General features: G+C 41.2%; 1 protein-coding gene across 1 annotated transcript in view; it reads right to left on the bottom strand.

Annotated features, from left to right (window-relative positions):
• Positions 1 to 20394, bottom strand: part of CDH13 (cadherin 13) — a 738851-nt gene that overhangs the window by 220460 nt on the left and 497997 nt on the right. The window contains exon 7 of the mRNA XM_032766126.2: positions 873 to 1051. Within this exon, the coding sequence (XP_032622017.1) occupies positions 873 to 1051 (179 nt within the window). The remainder of the gene's footprint in view (positions 1 to 872; positions 1052 to 20394) is intronic.

The raw sequence follows: 20394 nt of genomic DNA, 5'->3' as shown, positions 1-20394 counted from the left end.
GTTTTATCTTGAGGTTGTTTACGTATTAGGAATAAAAAATGCAGAAGCCTGACTTCAGAAAACAATAACAAGGTTTTGAACTGGGGACCCTGTGGTTAAAAAGGAACCTTTAGCAGATATTAACATTTGGTTCTGCAGACAGAGGATTCTGCTCTCAGCTATGCCAGTATAAATGGATTGTCAGTGGAGTTACTCCGCATCCACACTGATGTATCTGTCAGAAGAATTTGGGCTTTCACAATATTAAATGTCAGTTACACATTCCAAAATAAATATATATTGCTGAATTGCTCTCCTTTACCAACAAATGTATAGACAGTCTGGCTTATTAAAATTCATTCTGGCTTGCAGGAAGGGACTGATTTTTGTTTTTTTATTATAAGAACTAAGTTTTACTCAGTGAAATTTGTCCCACAGGCTAGAAAATTCCCTTTCAGACCAGAGGGTATTTAAAGAGCCATGCTAACACCCAGCACAATTTCATAAAAGGTCAGATAGGAAATCTTTTTGTTCCAAACCAGCAGACAGCTACTGTTTCAAGTTCTAAAAGTTTATTCATTTCTGTGATTTTATGTCCAGTGTTATGCAATGAAAAAATCTACTGTATCCAATGTCAAATGCATTGTCTATCAACTCTGTGGAACCAAATTCACAAATGATGAGCACGGTATACAAACTCTGATACAGACATCAAATGGAAAGCTCTACAATATACAGCTTTGTTGAGCAAATTTCAACCTCTGAAGATTTCTGAGCCTCTGTTCATGTAACACAAAAATACTATCAACAAGTTTGCTCAGATGCTATGTTGAAGAGGCCTACATGGATGGAAGGACAGTACATATATTTAGATAGATAAATTGTTCACCTACCTCACGGTCCAACAATGCAGGTGATACCACTGTGACAATGTCTCCTTTCTCTGGATCAATGAAGAACATATTTGGAGATGGTTTGTCAGGAGTCTGCTTAAGGATATTATACCTCAAAAGAGCATTGTCTGTACCAGGGTCATCAGCGTCAAAGGCCATCATGTGCATCACAGTACTTCCTAAAGAGAAGATAGACAAATGATATAACATGGTTACCAATATAGACTATGTGCCAAGAATGCATAAAGCTCCTTTGGTTCCACATGTGAGCATCACTAGGCTGTAATCCAACATCAGCTCAGGAAAACCAATTAAGAATTTCACCTGCTATTTAGTCTGCCAGTTTACTTTTCCTCAGGCTACTGATTTCTAGGTTGGCAACAACAGACACATGTGTCTACCCTGCAGCAGACAAATGTATCTAAACCAAACATGGCATCTTCCCCATGTGGCTTTCATGTGTGGTCACACTCACATGCTTGCATATAACCACTTTTTCCTTTTCACACCATGAAAAAGAAATTAAAGAGTCTAGGATGTCTTCCAGCTAACAACAGACGAAAGAAGAAGAAAATGAAAAATGCAATACTTAAAATGAGAGAAGGGTTTCAAAACTCTGTAGTATTCAGGCTTCTGAGCTGACCAGAACTATTTTTGAATTTGATATGAATTTGCTGAATAATCCACACGCCCCGCCCCCCACCTCAATTTTTTACATTGCAGTAGTTATAGCACTATCCTTAACTATTCTGGGGTGAGCTTCTCTCAATCTCTCCTTTTGAAGCTGTTCTGCTGCTGTCCACAATGACTCCAAGTTCAAATCCCTACTCCAAACCAGGCAGAGTGGGGGCTTGAACCCAGGGTGTCTTAGATGCCTAGTGAGTGTTCTGCCTACAAGGGGCCACCACCTCCTGTGGTGTTCTGGGAACAGTCTTTCCTTTTGTTTTAATAAATACAAGCAGTTCAAAATACCTAAAATAGAACAAAACATTTTATTTTGGATCAAATTAAATGTCTGACCCAAAACTTATTTTTTGTTTCAATTTTTGGGTTTTACCAAGTAAACTGGAAAGTTTTCGTTTCGAGTCAGTCCAAAAAGACATATTATCTTTCAATATTTTCATTCAGCCAACAAATGGAAAAAAATCAATTATTTGCACTGTAGACATGAAACCATATAGTGATGTTCTGCAAATCATGTTGTTGTTAGTGGACCAACAACTGGAGAAGCCTAATCTTAGAACTCTTTCTCAGTCCCATTGCTCCTTAATGATGAGATATGCACATGCATCTCACTCCCAAGAAGAGTCTTCCAGGATGCTGGAGAGCGATGGGCAGGAAGATGGCCTGTTTCCTGCTCTTGTGTGGATGCCAGTTGTAAAGAATGGGCCAGTGGTTTCCCACTGATGATCTGAAGGAGAGGAAATTATGTCATCCCTTCTCCAAAGATTTGTGGGTGTTAAGGGGCAGGCTTTGCAAATGACTATAAGATGTAGACTCAGAAGATACCCTCAGAATTTACAGAACAGGGTCCTCCTTTCCCAAAAGATTTCCCAGTTCCTAATAAACCTAAATCCCTCCTCCCATCATCATGGTCTCATCCATGCATTGAGACTCTGCCGTTCTGCCTGTCTAATTGGTCCTGTACATGGAAGAAGAAGCATTATGGAGAATGCTACCATTGAGATCCTGGACTTTAATCTCTTACCTAGCAGCGTGAATTTGGCCTCCAGGACCTCTCTCCTGCCTTTCTCTATGTCACTGGTATCCACATGCACCACCAACACTGGCTCCTTCCCACTACTGCCACCTTTGCGTGCAGCAGGCAATTTACTCCGTGGTTCTCCTGGGCATCGCAAACCCAACCACTAATAATCAAATCCCCCTATTACATTTTGCAATACTGGGAAACATAGCAAGGCATCAAGGGATAAGTTTCTTCTCTCAGAGCTGTCTGACCTTTAATCACAGGTGAACAAAACCAACATGCTGTCAGATCTCTGTTATATTTCTCAAGGGGGGTAACTGCCTGAAGTGGCAATGAAGCAAAACCTTGGAGAGCTCATTTTCAAGGTCACTACAACAAAAGGCTCTGCTTTGTGCTCTGAGACATACAACAAAAGAAAGGGGAGAAAAAAAAGCACATTTGACCAAGAAAGTTGTAGTGCTTATTTCACAGTGTGCTATAATGTTGTTACATCCACTCATAAATGCAGTATCCTTTGTATTTTCAGTTGTTTGATTTCTAAGGGCTTGTCTACACGGGGAGCTATTCTAGAATAGCTATTCCTGATTAACTCCATGTGTGGCAGTCTTAGGCCTTGTCTACACTACCTGATTAAATCGAATTAGTTTAAATCGATTTTATAAAACCGATTTAGTGTGTCCACACTAGGATTCTAAAATCTATTTTGTGCGTCCATGGCCCATGTCTAGCGTCGATTTCAGGAGCAGTGCACTGTGGGTAGCTGTTCCACAGCTATCCCATAGTTCCCACTTCCTGGTTGAGAGCCCAGTGCCTGCTGGGACCAAAAACATTGATGTCCCGTGGTGCTGGGTACAGCCTCACCCCTCCCTTTGTGAAAGCAGCAGCGAACCATTTCGCGCCTTTTTTCCTGAGTGAAGAGAGCAAACGCCATAGCACAGCAAGCATGGACCCTGCTGAGACCATGGACCCTGCTGAGACCAGAACGCAATCGTGCACGTTGTAACAGCACGCACACTCTCGTGCTGTCTATACTGAGCCATGAACTGCAAATTCAGGAGGAGAGGGGTAGGAGGAGGAGTAGTAGGAGGAGGAGGAGGCGGCAGCTATGCAGCGCACCGACAAGAGCGATGATGATGATGACGACATGGAGACTGATTCCTAACCGTGGACCCAGCATTTTGGAGCTACTGCTGGTATGGACAGCTTCTACTCATTGAACGCCGATTTTGGGCACGGGAAACAAGCACAGACTGGTGGGACGCACGCATAGTTTATGCAGGGTGGCGATTCCCAGTGGTGCAAAACTTTCGCAGATGCGTAAGAGCACTTTCTTTGAACTTTGAATGCTTTAACGCTGAATTGCTTTCCCCTGCCCTTGAACGCCATGATACTACATCGGAGAGCAGCCCTCACAGTGCCAGAAGCGGGAATGCCCTCTTGAAGCTGGCAACTCCAGGACAGCTTACGGTCAGTCGGAATCAATTTGGAGTGGGGAAAATCTACCGACGGGGGCTGCTGGTGATGCAAGTAGCCAAAGCAATCGTTTACGCTTGCTGCTACGAAAGTTTGTGACTCTGGGAAACGTGCAGGTCCAAGTGGATGGCTTTGTATGCATGGGATTCCCTAACTGTGAGGGGCAATAGATGAGAACCCGTATCCTATCTTGGCCCAGAGCACCAGGCAACCCAGTAACGGGGAAAACCCGGGGCCCAGGGGTACTTTTCCATGTGCTGCAAGCACTGTGGATCACAAGGGACCGTTTCACCAGCATCACGTGGGATGGCCAGGAAGGGGTCATACGCGCGCGTCTCGTAAACACAACATTCTTTAAATGGTGCAGCAAGGAAAATTACTTCCCAGGACCAGAAAATAACAGTTGGCGATGTGAGTCCTGTCGTTATCCTGTGGGGACCAGCCTACCCCTTGTAATGCCATGGCTCACTGAAAGCATACACAGGCAAGCTGCGACAGTGGTCAGGAGCTGTTTTCAACTACAGGGCTGAGCAAGTGGCAGGATGGTTGGGTAGAGTTGCATTTGGCGTTTAAAGGGGCGTTTCGTCTTACTTTACTCGCTCAGACCTCAGCCAAAAGAATTGTCCCCATTGCTAATTGCCTTGCTGTGTGCTCCACAATCTTCTCTGTGAGATAAGGGGAGACCTTTCTGGCGAGGTGGAGGCTTGAGGCAAATCGCCTGGCGCTGACTACGAGCAGCAGACACCGGGCGATTGAAGAGCACACCAGGGAGGCGGTGACGCGATCAGAGGAAGCCTTGAAAGAGTTTCAGCGTTGGGGCCAGGTATGGTTGTGTGACTGCAAGTGCTGTTTCCCCTCTGCATGACACTTCCGCTCTCTTGTCCTGTAGCAACCCACCCTCCCCTTTTATTACAGCTTGCTGAAGGACTTTTAAAAAGGCAACCCACCCACCCACCCCTTGATACATCTAGCTGAAGGAAATAAGTCAGTATATTTGAAAAGATCATTTTATTCAGTATTAAAGTCATTTGTTATTCTTAAAAAGTCGATGAGTTCTTTTTTAAAATCTTCCCTGTAAGAAAACACCCTCCCCCGTTGGATGTATTCTTGGATTAGAAAGTATTATATAAAGAGGCACTAGGTGTATCTAGGTATCCCTGCTGGTGTGCTTTTGGAGGGAGGATCGGAGTAAGGAAAAGCCATGAGCACATTTTCAGCTTAATGTCAGCCTTGAGTTTGGGCTGATCACATGGGGTTGAGTGTTCTGGCTGAAGAAAGCTTCCCCACACATTCTAACACGTCTGGGTGGAGGAGATATGGACTTGGGGAGCTTCGAGGGTGGGTTAAACCATGGCTGCAGTGGCACTCTGTAACCCCGCTGCTTTTTTCCTGACCATCCACATGGTCTGAGGATCTCAGTGTGTTCACGCAGCAGACTCCAGCGTTCCATATGCCAACGCCAGAGTCTTCCTGCCACACCTTCTGATCTTCCTGCTGGTCTTCTTGCGCCACCTCTCTTTACCTGCCGGTTTCTTCCCGCCACCTCTGTTCTTCCTGCCGCCACCTCTCATTCTCGAGCGATCTCTCCTGTCCTCCCGGTCACTGGCATCTTTCTTGTTTTTGCTACACTTCCTTCCAATCATTATGGATGAGCTCTGGTTGATGTGGTCTCCATGATTTTCTTGAAAAACGTTTCATTCTCGAGTTCTCTTCTTCCTCGCCTTTTGGCTATTCCTATCCACATGGGGGCAGGAGTACAGAACAGTGCGCAGCTGACTATGGGGGAGGTAAGAGAGTACAGAGAAGTATGTAAAAGATACATTTTACAGAACAATGATTGACATTAGTGAACCAAACTGGATGCACCTACATAGGCACATGTGATTTCCTACAAGGTCGATTTTGCATTCTGTTTAATACTGAGGCCTCTGTCCTGGGGTCAGAGCACACTGCAGCGGCAGGTTCCCGGTCCTGTAATCATAATTCAGGCTTCCAATGCAGCCATTAGGTAAGTCCAGCTCCTCACTCCTCCCTCCTAAAGCATCCTCCCTCCACCCCTTACAGGTGTGGTGTTAGCGGGAAGAGATCCTGCTCGGCAAACAGACAGAGAAGCCCGGCACAAGCCTTCTATGCTATTTGAAGCAATGATTCAAATTACGTCGGTGCACCTGGAGGGAAAGTTTTGTTCAAATGGGGGACCGGATAGGCTGCGCTTGCCCGGAAATCTACTGGAAAAGGCTCTTTTGATTCCTCCAACATCAATTCATGGAGATTTTCTTGGGAGGATTTTCACTCCATCCCCAGAATGTTAACGACTTTTCTGTAACTGTACTGTCTTAAGAAGGAATGACAACGCATGCTTCCAATTTATAATTAAAAAACGCTTGTTTAACCATGATGATAGAACATTCACTCACAGAAGTTCCTTCCATGCTCCTGTCTGGATAGTGGCTTGGTTGGGCTGGAGTTGTAAATCAGGGCTCAAAAACAGCTCGGCTGCTGTGCGTAGATTGCGGCTGTGTGCTATCTTCAAATCTCTTTCTCCTGCTCATTCTGTCGTCATCTGCCCCCTCTGCAGATCCTCAGCTACGGTTTGAATTGCAACACTGACCTCTGAATCCACGGCCAGGGTGGGTACTTGTGCCAAGCCCCCTAAATTGCATGCAGCTCTGCATAGACCTGCGCATGTTTTCGACCTGCTCCAGACCTTCCGTTTTTTGCCCTCTGTTTTCTTGGGTATGCCTGCCTCAGTTCTTTTGACTTTTATCTACATTGCAACGAGTCCCTCCATGTGCCCTTTTTCCAATCAATAGACTTTTGAAATCTTTCAAATGTTTTCTTCATTTCTTGTTTTGAGAACGGAGTTCTGTAAGCACTGATCCTCACCCATATAGCAATGAGATCACTAGCTCTTGTTGTGGTCCATGCTGGAGCTCTTTTTCTTTCTCAGGAGACGCATTTCTTTAAATGTGTGCTGAGCTGTACGTGGTCACCTGTGCTGCAGAGCCCCACGCTGGCCAAACAGGAAACTGATTCAAAACTCCCCAGGGCTTACCTGTTTACGTGGCCAGTGCATCGGAGTTTTGACTGCTGTCCAGAGCAGTCAATGGTGCTCTCTGGGATACCTCCTGGGAGGCCGAGTAACTTCGATTTCCATCCACACTACACTAATTCGAATAGTACATCGATTTTTAGTGACTCCTGTGTTTTGAAGGAGTACTAAGAATCGATTTAAATGCCTTTAATTCGAATTAAAGGGGTTGTAGTGTGGACGGGGCTGCACCATTTATGCGAATTAACGCTGTTAAATTCGAATTTTTAGAATGGGAATAAAATTGCCTTATTCTGCATTTAGGTTATCCATTTGGATGTCATTAGCTAGTTTAGAATAAGAGCATCCACAGAAGGAGTTAACAGGAATAGTAAATTGCTTTGAATCACACCCGACCCTAGTGTGGATTCATTTTAATAGGTAGAATTCAGGGCTTGTTCACACGAATTTAGGTGTGCAGCAAGCCAGGGCGTACTTCTCTAAGCTCACAAGCCTCTGCATGGACCCGCTACTGCACACTAAAAGTTTGTAGTTGTTCTCTGATCTACTGCTGTTATCAAACAGCAGCACATCAAACCAAAAGCTGAGCAACTATTTCGGGATGTGATAGCAGAAATCCAAGGTACTTAGTGATTTGGCAAAAAAGGGGGGCAGGGGGAAACAATGAGCTGTACATCACAGCCCCTAGCTTGATGTGCATTAAGACTTCCAGTAGTCAAGCCCTTCATCAAATCATAGGAAATGCAAGGCTGGAAGGGAACTCAATATTGTCAGTCAGAGTGGCATGAAACTCGATGTGATATTAAGGGCTTGTCTACATTACCCATTGGATGGGATTTATCGCATCTAATCCAGACGTGACAAATCAACACTGAGGCAGCGCTCGCCATTAGCTCCAGTACTTCACCAGGGCAAAGGCGCAGGCAGATGACGGAGAGCGTCAGCTGTCAGCTTACCATTAGTGAGCACCACAGGTAGTAGATCAAGTACATTGACTTGACATACGTTATTCACATGGGCTGAACTTGGATAACTGTAGATCGATTCCTCCCCACTCCGTGTAGGACCGGCCTTAAAAGAGTATTCACAAAGGGCTAAATACTGCTGTTTTGCTACACGAATGATCTGAATAGGCAGGTTAGAAACAATATATCTCTCTCTGTTGTGAAGTAAATTTCCACTGTGCAAGTGTTACTAATTCCAAATGGTAGCATTTCGCAGTCACTTTGTATAGGTGTGGATGCTTAATATATGTGGAGAAGCAGGTCCATTTTTTTCTGTCTTAGCTATTTCTAAGGTGTCCACGCCTCACAAGTTACTCTATTTCTATGAATCTCTGTAACCAAATTGAAAATAAACGTAAACAGATGAGGTTTTCTGAGGTTCAGTAATATCTCATACTGCTTATACATCAGTACAAATCATCCGTGCTTGTACATTGTTGTGATACCTGTCACTTGTTCATACACATACACACATGCAGAATAGCAACTGTTTAGATCCAAGATCCCCTGATACCCTCTCTCCCACTGCACAAAGGGAAGAGTAGCTCTTTCAATGGGACCAATCTAAGTGTTACAAAGGCTTGTCTATCCAAACTAAAAATGGCCCGTGTTCAAATATATACCCAAACTAACATGAAAGCTCATTGCTGCACATTTCACACGTGCACACTAACAGCACAGTAGCAGCTAATATATATTCAAAGCCATTTTTTAAAATGAAATCTAAATGTTTTACAAAAATAGCAGGCAAGTGGTTGCATTTTCTTCCTCCAAAAACACTGCTGCTTTAAATTAAGAGTTAAACACAGTCACTGTTCTATATTTGTACTTTATAATAAATTAAAGATTGGACCCAAGTCAAAAAGACCAAATTCAGATCTGCATTTCCTAAAGATGCAAAGATCAATGGTTCTGGTTTGGGCACACATACTGCTGTTAGTATTTCAAAAGGATCTATAGCGTAGACTTCAGTGCCAACAAATTTAATTTAAGATGCATACATCTTTGGCATTACTCCTTCATCATAAAGTTTTATTCTTCATAAAAGATTCATTTCCCCAGACTCATAAACTGACTACATCTAATTCAGTGTCATTTTATAAATACTTCCATTCCTGGCATCAATCAAATGCAGCTGGCTTCCAAACCACAAAACAACAGCTTGCAACATTATCGTGTTAAACAATACATATTAACTTATCAAGCTGAGGAACAAATGTCTGCAAAATCAGCAAATTTATAGTTCTGCCAGTGATTTGGAGATATTCACGTTAGGTTCTCTTCCTCAGCAAAGGTATAGGAACTGCCATGCTATATTTCAATGTTTGTTACACCTGGGCAGTTTTGTTATTGTTACAATCACTGGAAACCTCTACTTGTACCTCCCAGAGTTGCTCATTGATTAGATACATATTTCACCAGCCAATTCATTGCTCCAAAGACTGTAGCTATCAGTCTGCTGATTGTTGATTTGGCCTACAATTTGCTTTAGAAATATTAGTGAATAACTTCCCTGAGACACCAGAAAACAAAACACAATGCTTGCACAATCTTGTGGCAAGTGGAATAAATGGTTTCTTGGGAAAAGTTCCTTGTAATTTACCTTTCAATAACCTTTCTTTCTTTCTTTGTCAGGTGCCAAGAGAGTATCTGATACATTTGAGCTGACAGAGAAAACGCCTATTAACACAGAATTATTTTAGGTTCAACTATCAGATGGGTTGAGGGCCTTTTGCTTCATTACCTGTCATCTCCATTCGCAGTTACCTTGGGGGTCATTACTACACATCTTGCCCTAACCTAGATGTGCAGTTACTGTATTTTATCATGTATTAGTTAAGGTTACCACTAAGTAGTGCAGCTAAGTGAATAATGAAATTTAAAAGGCTTCCTGAGTGATATAGGCTTCAAAACATGAATTGTTGATTAAGGTGTTATTTACATGTTCTTACTGCAAAATGTATGGAGATGGGTTAAAATGTAAGGCATTACTTTTAAGGAATTACGGTTTTATGGTGAAGGCACAGGACCGGAAGGCTGTAGAAATGAAACGTCTTCCCAGCTCTGTCACGGACTTCCTGTAAAACCAAATCACTTAGGGCCAGAGTTTCAAAAATGGCTTGTAAATTTAGACACCCAATTTTAGAAATCTAAGACCTGATTTCAGTGGAACTGAGGTCAAATGGAGTTGCCGCACCTACCAAAAGAAAACAAAAAATCAGGCCCAAGATCTCAAATAGGGCACCAGAAATATTGAGACACCCAAAGTACGAGCTCACTTTTGCAAAACTGGTCCTTAACCCCCTTGTTCCCAGGTTTCCCCAGTCTGTAAAATACGAATTGTATCAGTAATACATGGCATTAGGTTAATTCATAATACAAAGAGTGTTATAATATTAATGTATCACAAAAATCTACTAGAAATGTATTACTTTGTAAAACACTACTATGTAAATGTTGTTCTTTTGGCATTTTCCTTCCTTGCTCTTCATTACTTCTGAGGACATTTTGTATAGAAACGGGGAGCTACCCATGGCCTTTTAGCCACAGCATGTATTAGGATATGATGCAGAATTTGAAAGCCCAAGTGAGCTCTCCCAGGAATGTGAAGCAGGCAGACAAAATTCCTCCTACAGCCCAGGGGGAGCATGTGTGTTGCATCATGCTTTGAATTCTCATCACTGTATGAGAAGGTAAATGAAGCAATATCTGGACTTAGGCTGACTGGCCTTACACAAGGCTATGATAATAAACAATACAAGCCAGGTTCCCTTTTACACTAAGGTCCATTTCAAAGGGCTTTAAAGTGAGTCTCAACTACATGCATTTCCATTTACGGCCCCTTTACGCCACCAGAATGGAGTAAAGGGCCTTAGTGTAAATGAGAACCTAGCCCACAATCCTTTGCTGATTTTGAGTCTGATCCTGCAAACACTTAAACATGTAAGCAGCTAATGAGATTACCTATGCAAGTGTAACCCACACACCTCCTGGGTGTGGTGTTCTGTCCTATCTAGTGCCACTGAGACCATTTAGACCTGGTCTACACTTGGTTTGATGTAAGATACGCAACTTCAGCTACGAGAATAGCGTCGACAGGAGCGTGTTCGGGGATCAATTTATCACATCTAGACGAGACGAGATAAATCGATCCCCGATAGATCGATCGCTACCCGCCAATCCAGCGGGTAGTGTGTACGTACCCTTAGAGAGAAAAAAATGAATCTGCTTTACAGCCTTAGGTAACAGCCAAAACAAGAACAAAGAAGAGAAGGAGATAGGAAAAGGAGAAAATCCAAAGAGTGACAAACATCTCCACTACATGTCACATTTATCGCTATAGAAATAAAGCAACTCTTGGAAAATAGAACAGAGAAGGGTAGTCTGCTGCCTCCTAAACTCATCATAACCAATTACATGTTTGACTGTCAATTTGTACTTTAAAGAAAACAAGCCCCAGGGAAGCAAAACAAATGTAAGAAGAAAGGTCTATTACATCTCCAATCAAGTACATTTGAATTGAAACTGCAAATATTCACTTATGGCTGTTATTAAACTTGGAGGCCTTACTCAATAGAGGAGAGGTTTAGTAAGAATTAATGACTTCAGTCTTTGAGCATATTTTATATCTTTGTAGGACAAGCATTTCTAGTCCTTGCTTTACGTTGTCTATTTAAATGGCAGGCAAACACAGGACATTTTAAAATTAGGAGTGATTAGCACTGTGAAGACAAGACATCACATTGGAGCTGACAACAAAACGCAGCCAGTCAAAAAGGCTAGATGAATTGGTGAAGGTTTGTTAGTTGGGTATGCTATAAAGCAACTCCTCTTGGTCTGTGTGGGATCAGTGACAAAAGTAGATGATGTTAGACATGAAGTGAACTCCTGGCTGCACTGAAATCAATGGGAGTTTTGCCGTCAAGGATGAATGCTTAACATCACAGGATATTCAAGCTACTCTACTTTTGTTCACCGAAATAAATTACAGGTTTCAGAGAAATAAATGAGTGGCTGTTTTGTGCATCCAGAGTGAAATTCTCCATGCAGAGGACCAGCAAAGGTCCTATGCACCATTGAAATCTTACTTAAGCCCTGGACATCAGGTATGGCAACCAGCAAATCCACCCACCGAACCAAGCACTGAAATTGGCATATGCCCATCTGTAAGATTGATGTCATTGATTATTTGGCTAAGTGATACTTTAAGTCTGATTGCTCATTCCAACTGTTTCACAAACACAAGAAATGAGTGACTTTTAAAATACAGATGAAGCCCTATTAAGAACAACTGGCACCTATGGAATGAGAACAATCAGTCAGAAATATTTTATCAATGGAAGAGGAAATAACAGGACATTATTTTTTAATTGAAAGCTATGATAAACTATGCACACAGTGAAGATTTACAATTGCAGAGTTTAGTCATTCTGCTACTTAATCATTTTTTTCTAGAAAGCATTATGGATGTTTGATTAGAAGATTATTCATGCATTGGTTTACTTGAGAATGTGTATGTACAGTATTGTCCATAGCAATACTGCAGGTGAGAGTGCTGTGTGGCTGAACATTAGAATACGTTAAATGCTTCCAAGTAACTGATGCTCCAGGCAAGGCAGTGGAATATGAAATGCCTAAGAGTTAGGATGTGAATTTGCATTGTTTGGGGGCATATCACCTGGACACTACTCTGGTTTGTTGTTTTGTGTGCCTCTACTGGGATGAAGGCTTCTTCCTCTGGAAATGTTGATTGAACATTGGTTGAAAATGCTGGGTCCAAACCACTTAGCACATGTATGCATGACCCAGATAGGAGATACAGACCTCAGTCACACATATAAGATGACTGCCTTGAAATCACATTGTTTATCAAAACAATACATTACGTTAATTGGTACTGCAGCAACGTTTTCATGTAAACAACTTGCATTCCATCTGACACACGTACATCATGTTGTGAAACTGGTAAAGTGAAGATAAACACCATCATTATAGCAAGTATACTATTCCTCTCTGACGCACATTACGTACACGGATAAGTATAAGCTATTGGTTCAAACACCCAGAGAGTGCAGATTGTAAACAAACAAACAAACAAAAAATAAAAATCAATATGTCCCAGATGTCTAGATTTAGATTTGAAATGCGCTTTATTGAAGTTAGCCAATTCTCTATTGCCACACACTTATGCAGGCTGAAAAGTAAAATCTATTTGTCAGCTAAAGGTCAGCAAAAATACTAGCACACTAATAGTCTGGGCTTTCACTAGCTAAAAACTACTTATTATAGTTTTCAAGGAATCCACTTACAAATGGACACAGAAACACACCCACATATCTATGTAAGTGAAAATAATGATGGGGTTCAAATCCGAGGCTATGCTTACATGGCTGTTAAGGGCTCATGAGCATCAAGAGAAAAGCTGGTTAAATGTTGAAAATATTTTGAAATTTTAAAAAAGGAACATTTTTGGTGTTATTTTCCCTCTGTTTTACAGATAGCTGCATAGCTGCTTCACATTTTTTGAATTTCAAAATAAAAACCTTTCAGATTTCAAAAATAAATGGGTGGAAACAAAGTTTATACATTTTCTTTCTTTCCCCAAGCAGCTCAGCTCCATAGTTTGCATAAATACGGTGCCTCCACCCAGGGCTGCAGTACACCTCCCCCTATGGAGTTGCAGCAGACAAGAGGACAAGACCACAACATGGTCCTGAACCATTTTTTGTCTGTTTTTTAATCGGGGGAAGAGTGGACTAAGGGTTTGTGGGAAGGTAGGGTGGTGACTGCTGCTTTCCCTCATTGCCTCTGGAGATTTCATTGATCAGATGAAATCCCCACCATAGCCAGTCTAGAATTCTCTCTTCAAACTGAATGGTCCCTTTAAGTTGGCATTTGCTAGGCCAAGGAGTTTGTCCTTAACTAGGCGTCTGCCTAAACTGTGGAACCACAGTGCAATGTGCTTTACTGGAGTTCTACGTCTTTCCCTTTCTACCACGAAAGTCTATTAAAAAAGGTATGAATTACTTCTTGAATCATATACCTGCCCCTGGAAATTTCCACTACCTGCGTCTGACGAAGTGGGTATTCACCGACGAAAGCTCACGCTCCAAAAAGTCTGTTAGTCTATAAGGTGCCACAGGATTCTCTGCTGCTTTTACAGATCCAGACTAACACGGCTACCCCTCTGATTCTTGAATCATGACCACAAGGTAAAAGATCCCACTGTTCTAGTATGTCAACTGAAAATTCATAACATAATGTGTCAGATAACATAATTTACAATACAGCATGTTTCCTTGAAATAAATGTTTTACAGTAAATGATTGAACAGCTTGCAGTAGGTAAATATGATATAATAGCAATTACCCTGCCTACTGTACTTTAGGGAGTAGTCAACCAACACATATAGGATGTGTCTACACTGCACAGTTGACCTGGGTGATTGACACTTTGTCTGGGCACTTGGTTTAGCCTCATTCTAATATGAGTGTTCCCACAGTAAATCCCACTCTGTGTCACCTGTGTCCTTACTATTTCTGCACTTTCTCACATGCATAACTCCTGGGTCTTTGTGCTGAGATGCTCTAGGAATCTTTCCCAGACAACTGCTGGAGAACTTGCCTGTTACTCAGAGTGAATTGTGGGAAGGGCATTGGAGGAGTCGGATGAGCTTACCTGCATCCTCACTTCACAGTGGGTGGATCCCAGTCTGAACTAAAGCACAGTTTGGTCTTTAACCCAGTTCCTAGCTGTGCAAACAAGTATGCATTCAAAACACAAACAAGCATGTGTTTGAGTTTTGTATAGATGGATGGTAGTTGGGGTTGGGGAAGGATGAATAGGAACATGGGCTAGGGATATAGTGTAGCATACCTTTAGGGCAAGAGTTTTCCCTGGGCATCCTCAGGTGGGTTAAAGAGGGGCCACAGCTGATTCTCCCTACAGTAGTTCTGCCTGACTTGGCAAGAACTGATGCTGGGAGCTCTTGAGAAATGTGTGCTGCAGTGATAGGTCCTCACCTGCAAGAAGATAGCGCATGCTGCATCCAGCCAGCTATGGTGTCAGTGCAGAGCGTGAGATGGAGCAATGGCCCTGTTCCAGTTCAGGCAGGTAGTGAAAGTAAAAGTGTTGGTCAGTAGAAAATACTACACTCCCTAAGCAGATTCTGGCCAACAACTGACCAGGAGGGTGGGAGGGAAGGAATCCACATTTTGAGCCTTCCCCACATCACACACAATCCATATGGCAGACAGAATCTGGCCTATGCCTTGATAAAATCTATTCCCAGCTCTGCCTAGACTGAATAGTTCTCTCAATGTCATTCAAGCTGAACTATTTTACAGCTAACATTCTATCATAGGTGCTCCCATCTCACAGGATTTGCCATGCTGTTTTTCTCAGTTCTTATGGCAAACTGGAATTACCTGTGATAATTCAAATTTCATTTCAGACATTTCCAAGTGGGTTAAGTGCAGATGCAAACTTTATAGTCTAGAACTGCTAAGTGCAGAGCTTGCTCAAAAAATATATGTTCTGCTAGGTTTCACCTTAACACTGTTTAGCAATCCAAAAGTTTTCTCCAGTTCCCCTTGGACTTTTCTTTAATATTTTCCCATTCTTTTTCTCTTTGCCTATTAACTAGGCATCACAGTTCCTGATCGCTGCAATCCAAATTACTAAGAGAAAGCAAATTTAAAAAAATACCAACATATAAGCCCTACTGTAAGTTTCATATTCACAAATACCTGTGAGAAATTATCTTGTAAGTGTGGTGAGAAGAAAGATTCCCCCAAGGCTCAAGATAGAAAACAAACAGGACAAAATTAGATTAATTCATTAACTTGCTTTAAAAAACAGAACAACCCAGAATAACAACAGCATTCCTCAGTTTCACTTGGTTTCTAAGCTGAGAGAAATCTTAAAGCAAATGGAGAAAAGAAAAATATTTTAAAGAGTTTAGGGCTCACAAAGCATGAGAGCCAACAATTAAGTCTCATAAAACTTGACACACAATAATTAGGGCTCACAAAACATAACAGCCGATAATTCTGTGCTATTTTTTTTTTTGATAATTGCCTCACTCAGTCATCTTTCATCCTTTTCCCACTCTAATTCTATGATGAAGAGTTACCATTTTGCATATTTAGTGGATGAACAATAGGAGCAGTGATGAGTTCTTTTTGTTTTTCCCTATTAAGCAAGCAAGTCACCACATTTTCTCTGCACTGAGTGACTCGGATGAGGGAAGGCTAAGGCTGACTGGAAAATGAAAAATTCAGTTTCATATGAAAAGTTGAGGTTTTGACATTAGTTTCCATTCTGTATTGTTAGACAAATGTGATCTTCTGGATGTGTGTTTTTTTGTTGTTTTTTTTTGGTGTGATGAGAGAGAATAATTGTCCAGTGCCATCCAATGGTTAGTGCATTCACCTAAGACGTAGGCCCAGGTTCAAACCCTTGCTCTGAATCAGGCAAAGCATGGATTTGAACTTGTGTGTCCCACATGAGTGCCCTAAACACTGGGACATTGGTAGCCAGATCCTCAAAAGTATGTAGGCACCTCATTCCCATTGATACGCCTGAGGATATGGGCCTGAGAGTCTCAGAAGATCTGACTCTAATTTTCAATACTGCGCACTACAAATCTGGCTCCCCACTCACCTGCCTATGGCCCCTGCAGCCATTAAGACAGCCTGGGATCACAGCAGTGCTCTGGACACACTTTTTTACCCCAGGCTAGGGATTGGGAAAGGTCTGGCAGAGTGATGCTTTGGTAGGTCTTTGTCAGTCACATTTTTTCTTTACACAAGAGAAATCCCTAAGGAGGCTGACAAGCCATCTTTGTGGCTGCGTTTCCAGAGGCAGTCAAACTGTAAGGGAGGAACAGGACAAGTGTAATGAAATTCATGACAGTAATGGGCAAAAGAGGGAGAATTTCAAATGTGCTTTTCATTTTTTTTTGTAGTTCTTTTATTTTCTTTAAAATATTTGAAAACAAAGAACAATGAAAAGAGTAGTTCCTTTGATCCCAACAACTCCTTGCTTATAAAAAATAAAAATAAAAATCTAGGAAATAAATCTGGCAACTTTAACACTTAGATTATTTTATAAAACATAGTAAAATCCAATTTCTTGATGTTTTTAAATATTGTTGTAGCCATGCTGTTCCCAGGATATGACAGAGACAAGGTGGATGAGATAGTATCTTTTATAGGATGACTTTTGTTGGTGAAAGAGACAAATGTTTGAGCTTCATGGAGCTCTTCTTCATGTCTGGGTTTTTTTCCACTTTCTTGGTGGTCTATTTTAGTAAGAATCCCAAGCTACGCTTTGCTGGATGTGCATATTTTTCACTAGAGCTGGGCATTATTCAGGGCACCTAAACTACTTATGAATTCAGCAAATAGTTTTAGCCAAAAAATAAAACAACCCCAAAACCCTCTAAAGCAAATTTCAGAAATGTCACAATGGTTCAACATTTCATTTTGAAATGATTTTTTTTTTCCATTTCCATGAGAGAGAAAAAAGAAAAAAAAATCAGTTTGAGGCCAAACCTTTTTGTCTGGATTTTTCATTTCAGTAATTGAACTGAAAAATCAGTTATTTACTCAGCTCTACTCTGCACTACAGATTTTTTTTGTATTTAGGACTAAACTTTGACATTCCCCTCCACCACCACCCCAAAAAAACCCCAAAAAACAAAACAAAACAAAATAAACCACACCTTCTTTTTGGCAAAAAATGCAGATTGAAAAATGCAACACTGAAATGCTTTGTGATGGTTTGCACCAGCTAAGAATCTGTCTGCCTAGAACATGAAATATGATTTTGCCAATTTTAGCAGAGAGAGCATTACATTCTCATTGTTCTCCTTTTACTCTCCTGATCATTTGGTTGACCTCAGCACTCATCTTATTTTCTTATGATTCTCTGGTGTGGTATTTTTTTCACTTAGAGGTGCCAATCAGAAAAAAAAAAAAATCCACAGAAGTCAATGATGTTACACGGTTTAAAATTAATGTACTTCAAAGGGCAATCTGACCTCTTCATTTAGAGATAAATCTCTCCTCATATCTTATGGTCCTGCTTCCTGGCATCTGGACATAATTTTACTCTAAATTATCATTTAATCTTCCTATTGATTTCATAGTCAAGTCCTGTTAATCTGATCTGCAAAGGAACATCTAAAGTCCATGTGCTTGATAAGTGACAGCCACAATCCTTGAGGATATCCTGGCTCTTTTCCAGTTGAACTATTTGTCTTTTTGCTGTCTCCCAGCACATGCCTGACTGAAATTGTTATAATTATTTAAAAAACTAGTTATCCAGTTATTTTTCCATAGTTTTATTTTTTCTCATGTGCCTGTATTGTTTCAGTGACTTCACTGTCTTCCAGTGCTTTTGCATTTTACAAAGCCAGTTTAAGGTTCTTACTCTAGCATTTAAGCTTGGTTATGACATCTGGGCTGACAAATTTATCCTAATTGTGAGGTCAGTTGTAAAAGTATGTAAAAGATTATATGATATAATAACCCGTAATAACAAATTTTGATAGAAAATAGGTCAAGTTGCTTTCAGTAATGAATGTTATGAACAGGTGCAAGAGACTATGATAGTCCAAACAACAACAAAAGGCCACATTGATGTAATTCAATGATCAGAGGGGTAACCGTGTTAGTCTGGATCTGTAAAAGGTGACAAAGAGTCCTGTGGCGTCTTATAGATTAACAGACGTATGGGAGCATAAACTTTCGTGGGTGAATCCCACTTTGTCGGATGGATGTAGTGAAAATTTCCAGAAGCAGGTATAGACAGACTGATTCTTGCCTGCATATTTATACCTGCCTCTGGAAATTTCCACTACATTCATCTGACAAAGTGAGTATTCACCCACAAAAGCTTACGCTTCACTACGTCTGTTAGTCTGTAAGGTGCCACAGGACTCTCTGTCATAATTCAAAGACTATGTTGAAATCATGCTTCTTTTCTTTATCTTTTATAAAAGGTTAAAATTATTTTTAATCTTGTGTTTCTCATGGTGCTGAGCAGGCTAAGGTCTGTATGCCAAACCCTGAATCTGTTAACAATGTTTAATGTTGGACTGTTAACACATTTGACTTATTTGTTCCATCTAAATTAATACAATAGCTCTTTCACTATAGTTTGCCACATTACCCGAGGAACTTGGTGTCTATGAGAGTTACTTAATTATATTTGCAATAAATTAAACCAATGGCTGGGCGAGAACCTAGTTGTGCCTTTTTTTAAATTACCATGGGACAGATGGCTGCATCTGTTTCGTTTAAAAAGAGTGAAGCTGGATGCAGGTTAAACTGAACAGGTAGAACTTTATTAGATCCTGCGCACTCCTCTGTCCCTGTGGCTTTCATTCTAACTTTCTCCCCTCCTTCTTTTCCTGGTGTTTCAACAATAATCCTCCTTCCAAGGAACATGTGTCCTCTGGCTCCAGTTCCACTGATCACGATCCAGCATCTGGACACAAACCAGCAGTGGGAAGGAGGAGAGTGTTGCCTGTTTCCTGAGCTGTGTCTAGAAATTCCACAGATTGGTGGGGTAGGGGGCATAAGTCAGGCATGTCCACTGCACGTGCCCAGGTAAATCTGTCCAAAGAAGGCAATGGTTCTTGCAACCATTACTATATCTTTACACCAAAGGGTCAATTTTCATTTTGATGCATTAAACTTAGTGAGAGAGAAATGGTTACATTCTCACACATACTATTAGGGCAATTTATATGGAAATAGGACAAAATATTCACATGGCAGCTAGCCTAAAAACACCCCCAGATTCTTATGAATAAGGCTCAATAATTTCCTAGTTCAGATGAGTTCATGGCAACAAGGAGAAACACAAACAGCCATTCTGAACATCTCTTGTTTGAATTGGTCCACCTCTACATCAAAATCACAGCCCCAGCTCAATCCCTTAGAGTACTTGGAGCAGCAGAGGATAAAATGTTTTTCAAGCTATTTCTCAGCTGTATAACTGAGGTTTGCTTGGAGGAAATCTGCATGTTGAAGTCTCAACAGCCCTGCTCAAGCTCCCTCGGCATTTTGGTGGATTTTTATTTTAAGACCATTGACAGTTCAATCTCAGGAAATACTTCAGCTGTTTAAAAAATGATGCAGTATGATTTTTTTAAAAAGAGTCTTTTAAACTACTGTATGAAATGCAGGGTTCAAATACACAAATGTATATATAAAATGGATCTAGTCTGGTAAGTGATATGAACTTCCATGAGAAGAGCCCTGATGTTCTACT

This window comes from Chelonoidis abingdonii, chromosome 19 (genome assembly GCF_003597395.2).
Source record: "Chelonoidis abingdonii isolate Lonesome George chromosome 19, CheloAbing_2.0, whole genome shotgun sequence".
NCBI lineage: Eukaryota > Metazoa > Chordata > Testudines > Testudinidae > Chelonoidis > Chelonoidis abingdonii.
The sequence above is the reverse complement of the archived record's forward strand: the minus strand, read 5'-3'. Positions and strand labels throughout refer to the sequence as shown.